The 21,061-nt window shown below is 35.2% G+C and overlaps 1 protein-coding gene across 12 annotated transcripts in view; it reads right to left on the reverse strand.

Moving 5' to 3' along the window:
- The window catches only part of RBMS3 (RNA binding motif single stranded interacting protein 3), a 1,176,852-nt gene that overhangs the window by 414,520 nt on the left and 741,271 nt on the right, over window positions 1–21,061 (reverse strand). For all 12 annotated transcript variants that reach the window (XM_070433276.1, XM_070433282.1, XM_070433277.1 and 9 more), the window contains one exon: window positions 6,398–6,456. In XM_070433276.1, coding sequence (XP_070289377.1) covers window positions 6,398–6,456 — 59 coding nt within the window. The remainder of the gene's footprint in view (window positions 1–6,397; window positions 6,457–21,061) is intronic.

Consider the following 21,061-nt stretch of genomic DNA (forward strand, 5'->3'; position numbering starts at 1 on the left):
TATATAGGAGCAGAGAGCACTCAAGTGATTATCACAGGCAAAAAAGCAGAAGAAATGAGTTGATGTTGATGTAAAGGTACAATGTTGCTTTCTATGTAGGATGAATATGTTTAGAAATCTAATACACGGCATAAAATCAGTTAATAATATAGCATTGAGTACTGGAAGTTTTCTAAGAGAATATATTTCAGGTGCTCGCATTACGTATACAAAAATGGTACCTATGTGAGGAAATGATATGTTAATTAGTTTGATTGTAGTAATTGTTTACTATGTATATGTATGCCAAATTATGCTGTATACATTAAATACATGTGATTTTCATTTAAAAAGTAAAATGTAAAAGTTTTCCTCTAATCAAATCATTACCAATTTCATTATCTGTTTCTCTATGAAAAGGTATAGTATTAGCCATAATTTCTTTATATTATATATATGAAATTAGAGATTTTCTGATCTTTAACCTCTTGAAATCAAAACTATCTCCTGAGAACCCTTGAGAAACTTTTTAGCCACGGTGTTGTAATAGCATTTTTTAAAAATGGGGTTCTAAATTCTACCCCACATAATTCCCTTATTCAGAAAAAAAATTTCTTTCAGTCATTCATTTGATAAAAATCTACAGTTTTCACTTTAATTATGTACTGTAACAATAGTGGCACAAGGACAAATTCCAAGGTACCTCATAGTATATTTCTCATGGGATTTTTGCCACCTGATTTGATTTAGTACGATATCAAATGTGCTTATTTCTCACATCACCCTCAAATCCAATGCCTAGTGAGATTGTTAGCAGTTGCTTCCCTGACATCTTCTGTTTCAGCTCCTGCCTTCCTATAGTGGGCACATCCCGAGAATGTGGACAGCTGTGATATCTGCAGCTTAAGCTTTCTTATTTTCTTTGGGAGAGAAATTATATTTGTAATTACTTTCATATTATACTTATTTTTCTGTGAGTTTGTTGGTTTGCTTTTTATGGTGATAAAATAACAAAACATAGTATTCTAACAAATTTTTAAGTGTATAGTTCAATAGCATTAAATATATTTACACTTTCGTGCAATCATCACCACCATCATCTCCAGAACTTCATTTTCCCAAACGGAAACTCTGTATCTATTAAACTCTAACTCCCCATCTCCCCAAACCCCTAAACCCTGCCTAACACCATTCTGTCTTTTGTCTCTCTGAATCTGACTCCTCTAGGTCCCTCATATAAGTAGAATCATACAATATTTGTCCTTTTGTGATTGGATTATTAAAATAATATTGTGATGTTTTTGCAATTACGGAAACCTAGTGAGGCGATCACATTGTAAGATGTATAAGTGTAGAATCATTATATTGATTACCCGAAACTAATATAATACTGTGTACCAAACTATACTTAAATAAAAAATAAAAGTTAATAAAAAAGAGAAATTGTATCTTCAAAGGTGGCATAGAGGTGTTCCAAAGACACTTCATGAATACAGATTTCTTCCAATTCAGGGCTGATGTGAGCAGAATGACCAGTAGGTCTATCCGGATGCCTAGTAATTTAAATGAACTGCCCTTTTCTTAACAGAAGTAGTACAAATTAAATGCAGACCTTGCTATTTTCTCCTATTCTACAACAGAGAGAAGACCACACCAGTTTTTTAAAAGATCATATGAAATAGGGACTTTATATCATCAATATTTTATAACTAAAGAGACATTTGATCCCACTTACAGCCACTTGCAGAACCATAACAAATGATGCATTCATCTTTCACATTCCATTTAGGTTTTTATAGTTTTGGGATTTGGGTTTGTTTTGTTTTTAATGCCATGATCATGAGGGGTTTTTTTTTCTCTTTCATACTCTAAAGTTCTCATTTCTTTACTAAAGAAAAAAAAGATCACTATTTTATTAGCAAAAGGAATAACCAACAAATCAACAAGAACAATGGCAGCCACCAAATTAAGTGACAATCCATGCTTTTACTGTGGTTTCCAACACTAAGGAAGCAAAGGTCTTCAGATTTTTTTATTTTGGTTTTCTTTTTACTTTTGAACTTACAAAATAATGTAGTAAAGAGTATAACAAAGGGTGAACTAAGAAGCATTTGGTTTTCAGAACCTATCCAACTCAATTACAGTGAATTCCACCACCTGCTACTGTGACGGAATGTGCTTTTATCAAAGACATCGGGTTTATGGGCTTTGAAAAAATCCTGAGGGCTCTCATATAGCCAACACCAAAATGTGTGAATGAAATGTTCTTTATGTACTTATACTTTTTGCTATTAACAATACTAGTGTCAACAAACATGTGTCAATTCATGAAATACTCATTCCATGAATATGTAATATGTACTCAGGACTGCATTAAATTATATGAACGAGCTCTAGACAATATGGTTTCTATGAGAAGAAATCCAGGTCCACAGCCATAGAAACATTCACCTGATGTACATGCCAGACACATTTACAAACATGGCTCTATGTAATTTTGAGAAATACTTTTAAAATCATAGGTATAGATGACCTCATTTGACAGTTGAGAAAAGCAATGTTTAGAGATATTCTGTCATTTGTCCAAGAAAACTTAGATTATTATTTGGAAATTTTCTTGGTATAGACTTTAATTGGAAAACCCTTGAAGAACTAGGTGGGGTTTAAAAAAATCCATATTTTTTGAAATCCTGTATTTGAAAGGATATTATGTTTTTGCAAGTTTACATAAATTGTAATAAACGGAACATTCCCATATTATATTTGTATTATATTTGTCTATTTTACATGATTATATTTTGCATATTATTTAAAACATGTAGTACAATATATAATTTCCGATATATTTATGAAATCATGGATCAGTAAAAAAATAGATAACTTCAAACCAGTAAAAAGAATAATTCTGCATGGACAATAAATATTCTTAGGTACAAATGCTTACTTTTCAAGAATGACTCTGGGAAACATGTGTCTGTGAACGTCTTTGGTAGCCCTGGTGTTCACAAGCCTAGAAGACATATACCTAGCCATGTCTGTTCTTTCCATAGATGCAGCATCAAAGGATCCCAGAGAGAAAGAAAAGGTCTCTACAATCTAAGATCCACTCTGAACCATCCTGCTTCCTCCATACCTTGCCAATAGGTTCGCCTCCCTGTATTCTGAGTAATTTATAATCTAGATAATCTAGATGAAGGACTCAAACTAATCACAACAGTATGAGAGGTAAGGTAGCATAGGATCTTTGCTTCCAGATGATACTCAAAGGAGGTGGTGTTGTAAACTTTTCAAATAGGATAGGAAGAGTCTACTGAGGGCTTCTTGAGAAAGTGAATTTTGGAAGAAATATTTGACATAGCCCAGTAGAGGTATGAAAAGAGAATTTTATGTATATTAATATAAGTCTGATGTTAAAAATAAGGTATTGAAAGATAGAAGAAGAATATCTGGACATAAGGATTTCTGTTAATCTATAAGACATGGATTAGTTAAAAGTAATATTAAGATTATGGGCAAAAGCAATGTATTCCTACCATGTTATTTTTTAAAAAATGTTTTTATTAATTTTTAGAGAGAGAGGAAGGGAGAGGGAGAGAGAGATAGAAATATCAATGATAAGAGAGAATCACTGATCAGCTGCCTCCTGCACACCACCCACTGAGGATTGAGCCCACAACTCGGGCATGTGCCCTGACCATGAATCGAACCATGACCTCCTGGTTCATAGATCAACGCTCAACCACTGAACCATGCTGGCTGGGCTATACTATATTATTTAAGTTATACTAAACTTCATAAAAATTATTTAAATTTCTTCCAATAAAAATAATTACTGCAAAAGAGTTAGACAGGTAGGTCATAGTATTAAATGCAATCAATTATAAATATATGTTTAAAACAGCAAGGCTACATATTTTATTAAATTTTTATGGATAGTTTTGCTTTTGCCTAATATATACTAGTATGTTAAAAGTGATTACAAATACTGAGTAAATACAGGGGTGGGGCAAAGTAGGTTTACAGTTGTTCATGTGGAAAATAATACAAAAATTAATAAATAATAATAAAAGAATAAACTCTGTGTTTCATGTACTCACCACTGAAAACCTACTTTTGCTTCACCCTGTACATAACTATGTAACACTTTTGAGGAAAAATAAGCAGTCGTATAACTCCCAAAACATATTATAAGTACATTTTTTTCATTTATTACAAAGACTTCTCAAAGTTAACATATAACAACAACAACAATAATAAAACCCTCTAAAATATTTAGTATGCTAAATTAGAAATAATAGGCGTGAGTGGGATACAGACAGAACAAAATCCTTTCATTTACATGCTAAGGTAGAGTAAGAGTCTAGAGTATGGGTTAATATAGCATGGTTAATTTCGATGCTTTTTGTTTTCATCTTTAAGGAGACAAGTGCATACACTTTCTCATCCCCCTAAACACTAACTTGCATATAATATGCCACATGTTCAACTGCCTGTGAAAAATTGAATTCATACTACTTCTTTAGAAACAACATTAATAAATCCAGTTTTCATAATATTTGGTTTTGATTGCATAGTCTTAGTCTGGAGGCAAAGTTGCAAATGATTTAGAAGCAAGTGTCTAGGAAAAGTCCAAATCCAATTTGTGTTCTCTAATTACAGGCTCAATGCTCTCAGTGATTTTGTTTGAAAAAGCCACCTCACACACCCTTTTCATTCTTTCCTAAAGAAAGGTCAAGACAAACTCAACTTCTGCCTATTAAAAAAGGAAAGGTAAAATTCTCTCCTAATTCATTGCTAGTTTCATCTGATATTATCTTACAGAGACAAAGCACTACTTTGCTATCCCCCCCCCCCCCTTCACTGACAATATAACAGATTTGGAGAAATTTAAATTAATAACAATCTATCACCCATAATCCTACCACCTCAATACAAACATTCTTGTTTTGCTTAACATTGCCAGTATTTTATAGGACAGGCAACACAAGTTATTTTTGAGCATCATCCATGTATTAACTCAATTACTCATTAGTATTATTCATCTATATCAATATTACTCATACATATTTTCATATTAAATGATTTCCCTAGGTGGCTCCCTCCCTCCCTCCCTCCCTCCTTCCCTCCCTCCCTCTTTCTCTCTCTCCCTTTCGCTTCCTTCCTTCCTTCCTTCCTTCCTTCCTTCCTTCCTTCCTTCCTTCCTTCTTTTCTTCCTTCCTTTCCTTCCAGATATGTGGGTCTGATCAATTATATTCTGAAATTCTTTCTCCTAAACATCAACCTTTCTCAAGACTATCATTGTACTTTGCCTTTATAAACTTAATTTGCCCCAAAGGAGTCTCCATATTCTCTATCCACAATATTTTGCAGATACCCCTCTTGTAGATACCTGTTACACTCTCACATATATTAGGCTGATAGACTAATCCTAATCATTTGATTAGCATTAGTTTCTTAGTTTTCTTGATGGTTGCGTTTTCAACTAGAAATTGAGCTATTAGGTGACGGAAACCATGTCTTATTTTTTTTTCTTGCAGTACCTGACTACCTAGTGCTTTTTTTTTTAAGTTTATAAGAGACATGAAGTGTGTGATCTGCAGTGTAGGAGTATTCATTCCTAAGACTTTTGCACATTATACTTATATGTGAAATAGGGACAGTGTTTATAATGATCTTGGCTCTACCCTACTTATTAATCTCAGTATCATAAAAGTGACTGGTTTAGAGGAACAACAAATAACATGTTACAGGAAGCGTTCCAATTTTCCAGTAAGAACTGAGTCATGAAAGAGAGACCATATAGATTTCATAAATAATATAATGCAACCCTTAAGAGTATTGGATTCCAAGACATGAAGAAACATAAGCCATAGACACAGTCAAATAACTTCAACAATATTCCCCCCCTCCAAAAGTAGAAAAAGCCTTAAAAAGATACCAAATCTGAGATCCCATGAGGTGCTTACAGCTAAAGTTTAGACACAGTGGGCCCATCAGTAAATTCATTCCTAGTCAACCAATGTTGCTAAAGCTTTAAAGAACAGATAAATTAAAACGTGTTTTGCATGGGAAAGTTTTCCCCAGAGTTCCTCATTTTTATATAGGAAATCAATTTGCATCACTGATGATATCATTCATACCAGACAACCCAAAGTTGTTAAGAGGTAATTTAGTTTTATGCTGAAAGCAATTTGGTACTTGTTCTAATTTGTGAGTTTCATTTTGTTTGTTAATGAAAAAAATTAATGAGCAATGGTACTAGAAATACGACTCAGCAAAGCCTCGGCAATATCAGAGAGGTTGGCCATATACTGTACATCATGACCCTGTGCAGCAGGTGCCTAGACCTCCACCTGGGTGGGGCTCTCAATGTAACAGCACAGTCCAGAGCTAACGGTACAGATGCCCTCACACATACCTTTGCACTGATTTGTGTTTTTGTCAAGAATTGCCTTTGTCGATACAATTTTTCCATACCTGAAAGAGAGAGAGAGGAAAAAAAAAGTTACCGTAGCCCAATGAAGACACTTAAAAACACAAATTAGCATGGGTGTACACACAATGGAGCAGGGATAAACCAAGGACAAAGCTCTGAACTCCCATTTCACACCTGGATTATCTCTTTTCACCAGTTCTTCTCTATACCTGGTGAATGTGCTTCCCTACATAATCACTGGGTGGAGTATTCAGAAATAAACCTGTCAGGCTGTCATAGGTGGCTGAGAGGGGATCGCCTGTGATCGTAATCAAAGTAAATCGCACTCTGGGGATGCGTGAAAAAGTTCAGACCTAGTGCCAGGCTGACCAGGGCTCACCTAGTGTTGCAACCCTGAGCAGTTAAACACAACTTCCCCAGGCCAGTCTTTTTATCTCTAAAAAATGAAAATTGTAATGATCACCTTTCAGGATTTAGGAGAGTGTTAAATTGAAAAGTTGAGATTGTCTCTCAGTGCTTGTAGGGTAAATAAAAATAAATGTATTTATTAGTTGGTTATTTTACTACTAAAATATATTATGTTGTAAGTTAATTAAAGGATATAGACTGAGTTTCATATTCTCAATGACTGCCACCAAAGCCAATAGAAGTCAAATAAATGCTTGTTATAAGTAAATAAATTATCCAATGGTACTTCATCTACAACAAAGTGTCTACCACATATTCATTATTTAATCATCTCTTGCAGACAACCTGCTCTAGGCTTTGTTTTAAAAAAATGGGTTACATGAAGAATGAAATTCAATCTCTTTGAGCTGTCCCATGGGGTATAACTGATGGGACTAACGAAGGTGATTTCCTAAAACCTTGTTCTTCTTTAGGATTTCACGAAGGGTGATTCTGACTCAACATAATAACACGGAGAAGCTATCATGCAAATTTGGTGCAGTGCTTAATTATTACATCATGCTGCCTCTAAAATAGAGAAGATATATATATATCAAATCTTATAGTTCAATCAACTTTCATTTCTTTGGGAAACCAAGGCAATATAGTATTGAGTTAAAATAACATACTGTGACAACAATCTATCATAGCTTGAATCTCAGTTAAGCCCCAGTATATCTGGTTGGTTAAACCTTATGTGTTCTTTGCATCATTTCATCATCTATGATAATATGAATCTATTTTTAAATATCAATTTTGATTATTTATTTAAATTTATATGCATCTATTTAAATCTATAACATGATGACACTGGTCTTTACCTCACAGGGTTATTGTGAGCATTAAATGGGGTTACCAAAAGTGCTGGTAACTGGCTGGCATAGAATAAGTGCTCACTAAGTATTAGTTTTTCTTGCAATGACTCTCTTCCTGTTATTTGCTATATAAAAATGTCCAGTCTTTGACATTCTCTGAGATGGGTAAGAGGTGAATGGCGTTAAAACTACTGTCCCAAATGGCAGTTTAAAACATTACTACTTGTTTAAGTCCTTTATCCATTTTGAGTTTATTTTTGTGAATGGTATAAGTTGGTGGTCTAGTTTGTTTTTGCTTTTTGCATTTATCTGTCTAATTTCCCCAAAACCATTTATAGAATAGACTGCCTTGACTCCATTGTATGTTCTTGCCTCCTTGAACATAGTGGTTTGGGTCGATTTCTGGGTTCTCTATTCTATTCATTGATCTATATGTCTGTTCTTGTGCCAGTACCAGGCAGTTTTGAGAACAGTGGCTTTGTAACACAGCTTGATATCTGGTATTGAGAACCCTCCTACTTTGCTCTTCTTTCTCAGGATTGCTGCAGCTATTCGGGTCTTTTTTTTTATTCCAGATGAATTTTTTGGAGAGTTTGTTCTAGGTCTGTGAAATATGCTGGGAAACCATAAAAATATTAGAGGAATCCACAGGCAGCAATATCTCAGACGTATGCTGAAGCAATATCTTCACTGATACAGCTCCTAGGGCAATGGAAACTAAAGAGAAAATAAACAAATGGGACTACATCAAAATAAAAAGCTTCTGTACAGCAAAAGAAACCATCAACAAAACAACAAGAAAGCCCACTGCTTGGCTTTTTTGCCAATATTTGCCAATATTTGCCAATATTATCACTGATAAGGGTTTAATCTCCAACATTTACAGGGAAATCATACAACTTAACAAAAGGAAGATAAACAATCCAATAAAAAAAATGGGCAAATGACCTAAGTAGACACTTTTCGAAAGAGAACATACAGAAGGCTGAGAGACATATGAAAACATGCTCAAAGTCACTAATCATCTGAGAGAGGCAAATCAAAACGACAATGAGGTACCATCTCACACCTGTCAGAATGGCTATCATCAACAAATCAACAAATGACAAGTGCTGGCAAGGATGTGGAGAAAAAGGAACCCTCGTGCACTGCTAGTGGGAATGCAGACTGGTGCAGCCACTGTGGAAAGCAGTATGGAGTTAACTCAAAAAACTAAAAATGGAGCTCCAATTTGACCCAGTGACCCCACTTCTAGGAATATATCCCAAAAAACTAGAAACACCAATCAGAAAGGATATATGCATCCCTATGTTCATAGCAGCACAATTTACAATAGCTAAGATTTGGAAAAAACCTAAGTGCCCATTAGCAGATGAGTGGATTAAAAAACTGTGATACATCTATAAATGGAATACTATGCTGCTGTAAAAAAGAAGGAATTCTTACCATTTGCAACAGCATGGAGGGAACTGGAGAGCATTACGCTAAGCGAAATAAGCCAGTAAGAGGTAGGTAGATATTACATAATCTCACTCATTTGTGGAATATAATGAACAACATAAACTGATGAACAAAAACAGATCCAGAGACAGAGAAGCATTGATCAGACCATCAAACCTCAGAGGTAAGACAGGGGAGGGTGGGGGTAAGGGGGAGAGATCAACCAAAGGACTTATATGCATGCATATAAGCCTAACCAATGGACACAGACACCAGGGGGGTGAAGGCATGAGTGGGGTGGGGGTGAGGGGCAATGGGGGGATAAGGACACATATGTAATACCTTAATCAATAAAGAAAATAAATAAAAATAAAATATTACTATTTGGACTGTCAAAAATCTTCTACTAAAATATTTGGTAGGTCAAGTTATTTGCTAAAAGGATAATTTCCATTTACAGTTTATATTGTTACTAGAGGCCCAGTGCACAAAAATTTGTGCACTCAGGGGGGTCCCTCAGCCTGGCCTGTGCCCTCTCACAGTCTGGGACCCCTAGGGAGATTTCCACTTGCCAGCAGGGAGCAGCCCTAAGCTGCAGTCAGACATCCTTACCGCTGCTGATGAGGCGGGAGAGACTCCCGCCACCACCGCTGTGCTGGCAGCCATCAGCCTGGCTTGGGACTGAGCAGTGCTCCCCCTGTGGGAGTGCACTGACCATCAGGGGGCATCTCCTGCATTGAGCATCTGGTGGTCAGTGTGTGTCATAGTGACCAGTCATTCCCAGTAGTTCTGCTGTTAGGGTCAATTTGCTTATTACCCTTTTATTACATAGGATTTTTAATGTTAGATACTTTATTAACTAGGTTTCCAACGTATTTAATTGCACAAATGCCTATAGGTTCAAATACTTTGGGGGTTGGTTTAAGACTACTGAAATGTCCATTCCCTCATGGTATAATAATATAAGCCCACTCTCTCTAAAATTCCTCATCTCCATACCTTTCTCATCCCCCGAAACACATACATCCTATTTTTAAGCTCTATTTCATCCCCAGAGTTTCTCTTTTAGGAAAATAACCAGTAAAATAATATCCTATTTGAACAGTCTCTTTAGTCGACAATGGTTTAAGGTACCTAGAATCAGATCCATTAGCTAGTGTAATGTTTGCTAGATTTGAGGTACTCAGGCACGTAAACATTAGCAAAACTATATATATCTTACCATAGACAACTTAAAGGGAAAGAAAGGGAACATATGTTGAAACATTTTTTCCCATACAAAGCACCACTAGTATAGTATGGGAGAACTGAAAACTAGGAAAGAAAAAATATCATAGAACATTTATAACCATCTCACATCAAACACACAAACACTTAAGACAAAAATCCTTCTTAATTGGTTGCTAACGCTACTCCTGATTTTTTTCTATAAGTACCTTATATTAATTAAAATTTAGTCCTCTCTTTTAAAGAGGAAATTAAAAATCGCTATATCTTATAACGAATAACATTTCACAATGAGACTTTTAACCTGTGGTGTGCATGTTTTTCTACTGTGTCAATATTACAAAGATATCTTTTCCATTAAATGTAATGTAATTAAAAGTGATTATACATTTTTACAGCCAAAAATAAAATAAAATACTTTCTTGTGGAAAGTATTTGTGGACACCTAAGCAAGCAACTTTTTTCTTAAATAAAAGCACAATTATTTCCCAGAAAGTGTTACAATACTACTAAAAATTAAAAAATTGTGCATATGTGCATGCACACACACATATGCATGCCAAAACAGAAATTATGATATTTCTATTTTTAAAAAATATTTTTATTGATTTCAGAGAGGCAGAGAGAGATAGAAACATCTATGATGAGAGAGAATCATTGATGGGCTACCTCCTGCATACTCCATACTGGGGATCTGGCCTGCAACCCAGGCATATGCCCTACTGGGAATCAAACCTTGACCTCTTGGTTCATAGACCAACCACTGAGCCATGCAGGCTGGGCTAATTATGATATTTATTGACCTCCTGATTCCTAATTACACTCTAGGTAAGCCTTTCCAATAGTTTAGAATCACAAAATAAGGGGACACAACTCGGAGTACCTTACTGAGCCTCTACTCTGACTGGAGGTATAGAAATTTCATTCCTTTGCATAGTTTTAACATTCTGCATTAACAATTATTTCACAAAGCTAGAATGTGCTTTAAACGGCAAAAGGAGGTATTTAACGGGCCATTGATTTTAGTCCATGTCTGTACTCTCACTTGACAAACTTGGTACTTTCTGCATCGCTGGTGCTATTTTCTCCATGTTCCGCAAAGTCAACAACTGAGGTAGGTAAATAAAGTTTAGACCTTTTTTTTAATGACACAGTATCACTGATATAATATCCTTGTGAAGAATTAGGTTAAATCTCTCTTCCCGATGTTTTGTTAAAATATACTAATTCACTAGAATAGAAACTACTTCATAAAGATACATTTTTATACACTACAAAAGAAATAACTTACTTCTGAGGCAAAAAGGTATTTCTAAACTTAAATTTACCTTACTTATTTAGTCTTCCCATTCCTAGGATTTGGATTAAGACCTTAAGTGCTCATAAAGTTTTTCTTGATGCCACCCATGAGGGGAAAGCAAAATCTGATATTAGAGGAAAATGTGTGACCAAACCCCTGCAAGATGCCTGGAAGTAGACATCGGAGCTCTGGTCCCAGGTGCCCCTGGCTCCAGAAGCTCTCAGACAAATCCAATCCACTTCCCTATGCTTTCATTTCCTCTGGCTAGAAGAGATCAAACATTAGCCACAGTCTGCTTCCCGAGGGGTCTCAACTGCTTGGGGGAAACAAATCAATGAAGTGAACACATTTTATATCACAGGTCTTTCCATCTGGGCGTGTAGTGCCTTCTGGAGCCAGTGTCAGAAGCAGCTAACATAGAATAGCTAGGACACTGTTCAATGTTAAAATATGCAACTTCACATCATATCTACATATTCTGCAGCTATCCTGAGTACCAAGACAGTGTCCAAACATGACCGAATCCCAAGCAACATTTTAATTCCAAGTGTACTCTGTAAAAACAGTAGCCAATCTAGGATAACTAGCCACTTATTATATTTTGATTTTTCATAATTGGGTTTTATAAATTCATGTGTCACGTATCAACTCTTTAAAGCAAAAGGGGAAAAAAGAAAGACTCATGGACACAGACAACAGTATGGTGGTTGCCAGAGTGAAGGGGAGTGGGGAGAGGGAAAAGAAAGAAAAGGTGGTATAAATAGTGACCGACGGAGATTGACTTGGGGTGGTAAACACACAATATGATATACAGAGGATGTATTATAGAAATGTAGAAAAAATAAGATAATTTTACTCTAGCTTATCAATAAAAGTTTTATATGACACTTTTTAAAGAAATAATCAATTCTTTCTGGCATTTATTCTCTTAAACAGCATCTGATTCTAACTGTATTTGTTGATGTACACCGTTATTCCACATACAAGCCTAATTTAAACTAATGGCATCTTTTATTTTCCAAAGTTAAAGAGAAAATAGAGCTATTATGGGTCTATGCTTCATGAATTATGAAGACATCAAATTGATGGGATCTTTCTATAAAGAATTTATTTTTAAATCCTTTTGCTGAATCACCCACTGTGTATATTAATTCAAAAAATACAGACAGAGACTGAAAATAGAATCTCTGCAGTCAATTAACTCCCAGCTAACTCATTATTCACATGCCTTGTATATTGGTACCAAACTAGAAAAAGGTATTACATTTATTTAATGCATGAAACATTATCCTTTTAGAAAATGTGCTTGTTTGCCTACTTCTAGGTGGCTCATTCTTTCTCTGGCATTTGGAGATGCTAATGTGAAGGCCAAATAAAACAGCTCTTCTAGGTCCACTGAGCCTGAGGACGGCCAGTTTGTGATGGTGGCACTGATGTCCTCCAGCTGCCCTTGTCTTTATAAATAATACAGTTCCTTCAGGGCCAATTCCCTGTTGTGACTGCCATGACCACCAGCTATTTTTCCCAAATCGGAACAGCTATTGTGCTCACAGTCTGCATAAAATCACTTAGCATTTACTACTACTTTTATTATTATTATTATTATTATTATTATTATTATTTTTTATTTTATTTTATTTTATTTTATTTTATTTTATTTTATTTTATTTTATTACTGTTTCATAACATTGTCTGTTTGTTCCCAGGAGACTCTCTTTTCAATAAAACCTTGATTTTTTCAGGAGTCCTGATAATATTTTATTCCTTCCTGAATATCCTCTTAATATCCAGTATAGAGCTTGATGTAATATATAGTAAACCTCTATAAAAACCTGTTGATTTTAAAATAGTTTTTAATGAACCTGACAATTCTTCCAGTTAAGAAACAACTATTAGTGATTGGTCTACATTTATCCACAAACACATACACGCACAGCACACACCATTCATTGCGCACCTGCTATGCACCACTTATTACATAGAGCACATTAGATATTTTACTCCAGATTCTCAAAACTGCCTAAGTTGATATTGTAATTCTCATTTTTAAGATAAAAAATTAAAGTTAGTTATATTAAGTTACTTGCCCAAGTTGACATAGATGTTGAGTCAGGTTGCTTACATTTAAACTCAGGTGCATTTGGCTACAAAATCCCCACTTTTTCCTTGATATCACACCGTCCTTAAAGTCTAAGAAACAAATGGGGCCATGGAAACATCGAAAAGTCTTGCAGATGTTGGACATGATTAGTCCCTTAGAATAGTGATTTTCAACCTTTCTTAATCTCATGGCACACATAAACTAATTACTAAAATTCTGTGGCAAACAAAATATATTTTTTTTTGCCAATCTGACAAAAAAATAGGTGTAATTTTGATTCATTTTCCCCAGATGGTTATTCTTGTGTTGGCTGTTGTCATTTTTTTTTTATTTGACAATCAAAGGGAAAAGAGAGGTCAGTGTTGCATGTTTTAAAAATTCTTGTGGCACAAAAAAAAAGTAACCACCATTCATTGGAAATAGTGCAGGCAGACATTCATTGTTGATTGTTAGAACTCACTTTCAAAAACTTTATTCTTTAAAGCAGCTGAGGACTTTGCAGCTTGTTGCACAGTCTAGTACATCTGTGAACCTAACATCAACTGAACACATGATGGAAAACAGCTTTGTGGCAGAATTTACACTTGCTGTTTAGGGAAGACATCAAACCTCAAATTCTGAAAATCCTGATATCATCTATTGCCTCAATAGTATTATCAAAACACTGAAACAAATGCACAGCATATGTGATCATTTTGAGGGCTATATTTCAGTAGCAGTGAAACTCTGCTATTTAGAGAACTCTCTTGGTTTCCACTGTGCCCCAGTGCATCATCATGGCTCTCAAAAAAGTTTTGTGATGGAGCTGCTGCTATTAAAGTAGTAGTTCCCAACCCTGACATAGGTCACTTGGCTTCATTCTAATTTCCTCCCAGGTTTTCTTTGTCACCACCCTCATCCTCCTCATCCCAGCTCCACTGACATTTTCTCTCTTCCCCAAGCAGCCCATGTCAATACTGGTTATGATCCAACAGGCATTGAGCATAGCTCTATCGAAGAGTGCCTTGTCTCATCAATTATATTAATGATACAAATGCAATATTTTTCCACACTATATTGTATCTTTTCTTATGCTAATTTTGAGGATGAGTTCTTCAAGGGTAAGGCATAAGTTTTATTTATTTTATACCCTTGGCCTTACACACAGGGCTCATTCAATAAATGTTTATTAAATAAATGAATAAATGAGTGAATGCCGAATATCACACCCCTCATCAAACAAGACGACCAGGATGGCAATGAGAATCAAGTATATCTAGGCACAGATACATCTCCCCTTTCCAACATGGCAAAGTGCATATTCTCCTGATAGTGATTCATGACTTTTCCTATCTTCAGCACATTCACTTCATTTCATTCAAAAAGAGAGTGAGCTATAACATCCCCCAAGAGCCAAACTAAAAAATAATCTGAAATTCTTTCCTGTAAAATATTTAATGCATTACATTATTTTAAATCTACAAAGACACTCAAGGAAAAATATTGACATACAATACTGAAAGAGCAGCCACTCTAAGCTTTTTAATGAATACACAGTTTTTACTGCTGCTATGAGGAAGTGCCTAATGCTAACAACTCGATGCGTTATTTCCCAGGGAGATTTGTCTTTAAAAGAATGATCATCTTGAGCTGTCTGTGGAATCTTTCTGAGCTTCATAACATTTAAAAATGCATTCCTATAATTAAGTAATATAAGAATGCCACTGCTTCATTTAAAATAATTAGAACTCACAAAGGGAAAACTAGATAAAACCATATAATAGAGCTAGAAGTAGTCCAATGAAAGTAATTTTCATTTTTTAAAAGCTCACATGTACAAAAAGCAGAAAAGATAAAAATCAAGCCCAATTTTAATTTATATTAACTCTTTTCTCCTTAATTCCAAAAAAAGTATACAACAACATACCCAAATGGATGAGAACACAGCCATTTTTGTCAACACGTTGATTTCTCTGCATTAAATTATGAGAAGGGTATTGGATAAAACTGTCCTGTGTCACCCCAAAAGATTCAGTCCTTGTGGAACTCGTGCAGAAAGCCCATTGTCTAATGGATATTCAATTGATTCATGCTACCATAAATCAATGGGATAGTCCAATTACCTAATTGAAGATTATTTGAAGATTATATGTTCTCTGTATTATCAATAGTACTTTTACATTTTTATGTAAAATATATATAAGTGCCACACTAGGTAAGTGAGAACACAATAAAATGATGTATTTTAAGCATTTTACTATATGCTTATAGTAGATAGTCAAAACTGTAGTTGTTGGGGTGATGCTCAATCTTTCAATTACCAAATGGTCAGAAAATGTAGGCTGATATTACAAATGATGTTGAAAAACAAAAAGGTAAATAGATTGCAACACTCTTACAATAGTGTCTCAATTATCCGTGACTGCTGGTTCATCTGCCTTTATCCTTCCCACTCTTACCGCAGGTGTACACAGACACACCCCCCTAAGCATTTTTCATTCCAGTGGGAAAACTGTCTTGCATGACAAAGAACACACCTAGCATACTTTTTTGGTCTATGCCAGTGGTCGTCAAACTGCAGCTGGTGAGCCACATGCAGCTCTTTGGCCCCTTGAGTGTGGCTCTTCCACAAAATACCACGTGTGGGCGCGCACGTACAGTGCAATTGAAACTTCATGGCTCATGCGCAGAAGTTGGTATTTTGTGGAAGAGCCACACTCAAGGGGCCAAAGAGCTGCATGTGGCTTGCGAGCCACAGATTGCCGACCACTGGTCTATGCCATTTGGGAAGGACATATGCTAAAGGGAAAATGCAAAAAAAAAAAAAAAAAATCAACAGCTCCCCGCATGCAGGACTGTTATCATGCCTTGCTACAGATTATTTTTATTTGAGCAACTCTTATTTAATAAAATTTGAACATTTGCCTCTAATTTCCACTATAAGACCCCTTATGATACTCTCCGTGTAACATGTCTATATTATCACAACCCAAAGCCTTGTTTTCATGCTTTCTTGAAACACTATGGATTTCATGTTTAAGCACAGATCAGGTGCTACCTATAAAAATAAAAGCATAATATGCTAATTAGAGCAGACATCCTCCTGGATATCCTTCCGGACGTCCTTCCAGACGACCTTCAGGACGAAGCCAGGGCTGTGAGAGAAGCCTCGTCTTGGGTGCCTGCTGGTGACTGGAGGGAAGCCCAGGTCCCGGGTGCCAGAGGGAAGCCGGTGCCAGCAGCCAGGGGAAGGAAGGCCTACTCTTGCACAAATTTCATGCATCGGGCTTCTAGTGTACAACATTTGAGGGAAGACTCAATGGTTTATATATATTTATGGAGCAAAGAGTATGTACATCTAGAATAAACACAATAAACATGTGATATTGTGGTAATATTCCTCCTGAAAAGATAAAACCAGCTGTTCTTAACTGTGGTGTAAATAAGAAATGAAGAAACTTATGAAAGTGAATCACTTACTGACAAATGCATTCTTGCTTAATTTTTTGTCTTATTTTATGTGCTTATTGTGCCTTAAGAGTCCATTACAGACATTATACACACCGAAATTAACTCTTTACTATCATTATATGTATTATGCTACTCACCTGGGTTGAGGAATAATCTCAGAAAAAATAAAAATTCAAAAATACTTTTGTTTTAATAGTCCTTTAGCCCTCCACAATGCTTTAGAGAACTCATCTATACTTTGTGAGTCAGGGAAGATAGCTCAGTTTCTCTTTTTAGTCTCCATTCTCATCACTCCCCGATTTGAGCCCCCAAATACAGCCAAAGGTTGATTACTGTGAGTTTCTAGGGTGTTCCCTGCTATAATATATACAATTTCATCAGTCAAGAATTGTCTTTCTTTTCTTCTGCTCCTCTACTCGCAAGTTCCTTTGCCTACCATTTTGATTATCTCTCCTAGACCGATTTCACTCATTTTCTAGGTATATCAGGAGTATCTCCTCCCCCAGTGTTTCTCCACCACAGCACTGTCCCCACTGCATGGTAGGCCCAGGTTTATTTCTGAGAGCTCCTAGAAATCAGAAATGCCTTCCTTGTTTGTGTCACCTAACCACAGTACAGAAGACAGCAGAGGATGAGTGTCCAATAAAAGCTGATGAACAGACAATGATGCAGATGCTAATTCCTATGTAACTAATCAGCTTAAAAGATAACTTAAACTTGATTTTTCTCCTGCTATTCCCACATCTTATGAAATTACTAAATAGGCAGTGTTTCCTTTTCCTGGTATTAAAAAATAGTTTATTAGAATGTTCATTAAGAGTCTAAAACTGGAAACAACTCAAGTGGACAAAAGCAATGTAATAGACAAATGTATTGGGTTTATTCAAACAATAGAATGCCATACGACGATGGGAGTGATAAACTATAGCAACAATATGAATGAGTCTCCAATGTTGAGTAAGATGGACAAAAGTATGCATTAAGTTATTCTATTTATATGAACTGATGTATTGGCAATCAGAATAGCGGCTATCCTTGGAAGTAGTAACTAGAAGGGGTGAGACGGGGGTTGCAGAACTGGTCACGTTCTGTTTCACCAGGTGACTGCTGGTCATACGGGCATGTTCAGGTTGTGAAATACACCAAGAAGCTGTACAGAACATGACTTACTATCATATAGTATTTTTCAATAAAACCTTCAGAAAATAATAGCATTGATAGTAAAAGCTAATGACATTTTTTTTTTCAATGAAGAGGAGACACAGACATGAAGCAGCAAGAAATACTTCCCATCCATCCAGTCTTGCAGGAAATTTTACCGTTATATTTGAAGTCTCTAAAATCTTTCATTGAGACCCATTTGTCACAGAGTGAACAAAAAAGAAATATACAAATAAAGCTACAGATCAGAGGTTTCAACAGGTTGTCAGCAGCATACTGATTTTTATTTATGCAGGGATACATTTTTACCCATATCAAAGGATGGTAATTGGGGTGGGGTGTGTGAGAGTAAACAACAAAAACTAAGGCTCCTATATAAAATTAATTCTAGCAATAAAGTAGTCATTTTGAGAAGTGTCTAACATATACCCTGCATCCCACACATATATTTATTTCCTGCAAGTAAGCCTGATTCCATTACCGCCTAGATTCCTTTGGAAGCTACATGATTTTGCCCAGTGGGATTAGCCATGGTTTCATATGCTGTGGTTACAGATGTGTATTACGCAATGGGGATTCACCTCCAGACAAGATGCAATGCAGTATATTCTGCTTGGGGGGTAGCCTCTTGTTCAATGTCTTGACGTTAACTGCTAGTAAAACAAAGAAGTTGTATGTTTAGATGGTACGTAGTTTTCTTGAGCTGTGGGAACATAATTGGTTCCACTTTCCTTTACATTAAAGTGTAATGAAAAGCCACATTTCATGCCCATAAAATTGAAATTCTATTAACGGTCTTCAGCCCACTCCTCACTTGAGTACTGACATTTTAATAAGTTGATTATTTTTTTTCCATTATAGAGGAAATATGTCTCATAAAGTCAGATTTGAAAAAATGTAGAAAAACATAACCTCACCACAAACACTTGCGATGTTGCTTACTTTCTTTATCAAAATGTTGTTTTTCATGTTTGTTTCATATAATCCTATCAGTTCTATAATTCTGGGCTTTTAAGGGCTTTCTACATGACTTTTAAGTATAAGTAATACAAATACCAGTGTATATAACATGAAAGTTATTTCAGTACTATTAGAAAGTTTTAACAATATAAGCCACACACACAAAAAAATCTGGTTTGAAAAAAGTAGTCATCATCATTGGGTAGTTTATAATTTACACATTTACAAAGCAATCTCTATTATTATTTATTGAATTAACTAATTTTTTGCAAATATTTACCAACTAGCAAAGAATGTCCTCAGAAAGATAAAGGTAACAGTTCATTTACTGCATTTCTACTGCCTTTTTTTGTTTCAAGTATATTATCAATCTCGGGTATGCTAGCATATCTGGAAACTTCAAAAGAATAAAGGTGTGGTCAACTGACACCTATCAATGTATCTATGTCTACTGGCTATTTGAGAATTAGTATTGTTACACTGATCTGTTGAGCCAACATTTATTGCTTCCTCCTGGAAATTACTTGTTTCTCAAAACAACAACATTAGAAAGCATGAAGATGTATGTGTGTGTTTGTGTGTGTGTGTTTCATAAAGGCCTCTTCCTACAGCCTCTATAATGGGGTTACTGAGAGAAACGATTTCATCTTGTTTGAGAAATAACTAATATTTCTATTTAAAGTTGTTGATACATTGACTTCAGTATCCTGAGTATTTTAGAGTACTTACCATCAAACTGCATTTTAAAAACCTATAATATGCAACGCTTTTCAACATTAATTTCTGTATTATACTCAAAAGGTAAAAGTTAAGGGTTAGTCGTGGATATTTTTAAATTTTAGTTTGCTTATATCCAAATCCTGCCTTGTTTTTCTGTTTGTTTATTGTTGTTGTTTTAAAATATGTTTTGATTGACTTTAGAAAGAGAAGAAGAGAGAGGGAGAGAGAGATAGAAACATCCACAAGAGAGAAACATTAACATGATTGGCTGGCTGCACGCCCCACACTGGGGATCCAGCTGCAAACGGGGCATGTGCCCTGATCGGGGATCAAACTGGTAACCTCTTTGCACAGCACGATGCTCAACCACCAAGCAACATTGGCCAAGCCCCTGTCTTATTTTATTAGTGTTATAATTTATTATAACTCAGAATATTGAATTTATTACATTTCAAATTAAAATAATAAATAGGTCTATTTTAATACTTTAATTACATATTGAATTATATATAATATTTTCTATTATACAGGAGTGGGCAAAAGTGGGTTAAATTACAAGCCATCATTACCTAAAAGATTTATCACAAGGAAGGATAGGAAATAATAACAATAATAATAATAAGACACATAATACAAATAAAAAATACCATCATTAATAATACAAGAAAGTTTTGACATTCACAACTGTAAACCTACTTTTGCCTACTCCTGTCTAATTATATTAAATTCTATCTTAATTTATGAAAACATATTAATAAATATTTATACACAAATGATTATTGATTATGTGAAGTATTATTTGTAAAAGCTATACAATTCTTTTAGGTGAAAACACATCACAGAGCTTAAGAAATGAATTGATTGTAATTGTGAAGTATTTGCTTGCCTCTCTCTAAACCTATTTCCTGCACTTTCCTGCATAGACAACCACTACCTCTTATTCTGTAATAAAATATCCCTTGCTTTTTCCTATGATTTTATAATACATATATAATATACATTGTTTAGTGATCCTCATAATAGCA

This window comes from Myotis yumanensis, unplaced genomic scaffold (genome assembly GCF_028538775.1).
Source record: "Myotis yumanensis isolate MYYU_CA2020_CCGP unplaced genomic scaffold, mMyoYum1.0.hap1 SCAF_14, whole genome shotgun sequence".
In the NCBI taxonomy this organism is placed as follows: Eukaryota; Metazoa; Chordata; class Mammalia; order Chiroptera; family Vespertilionidae; genus Myotis; species Myotis yumanensis.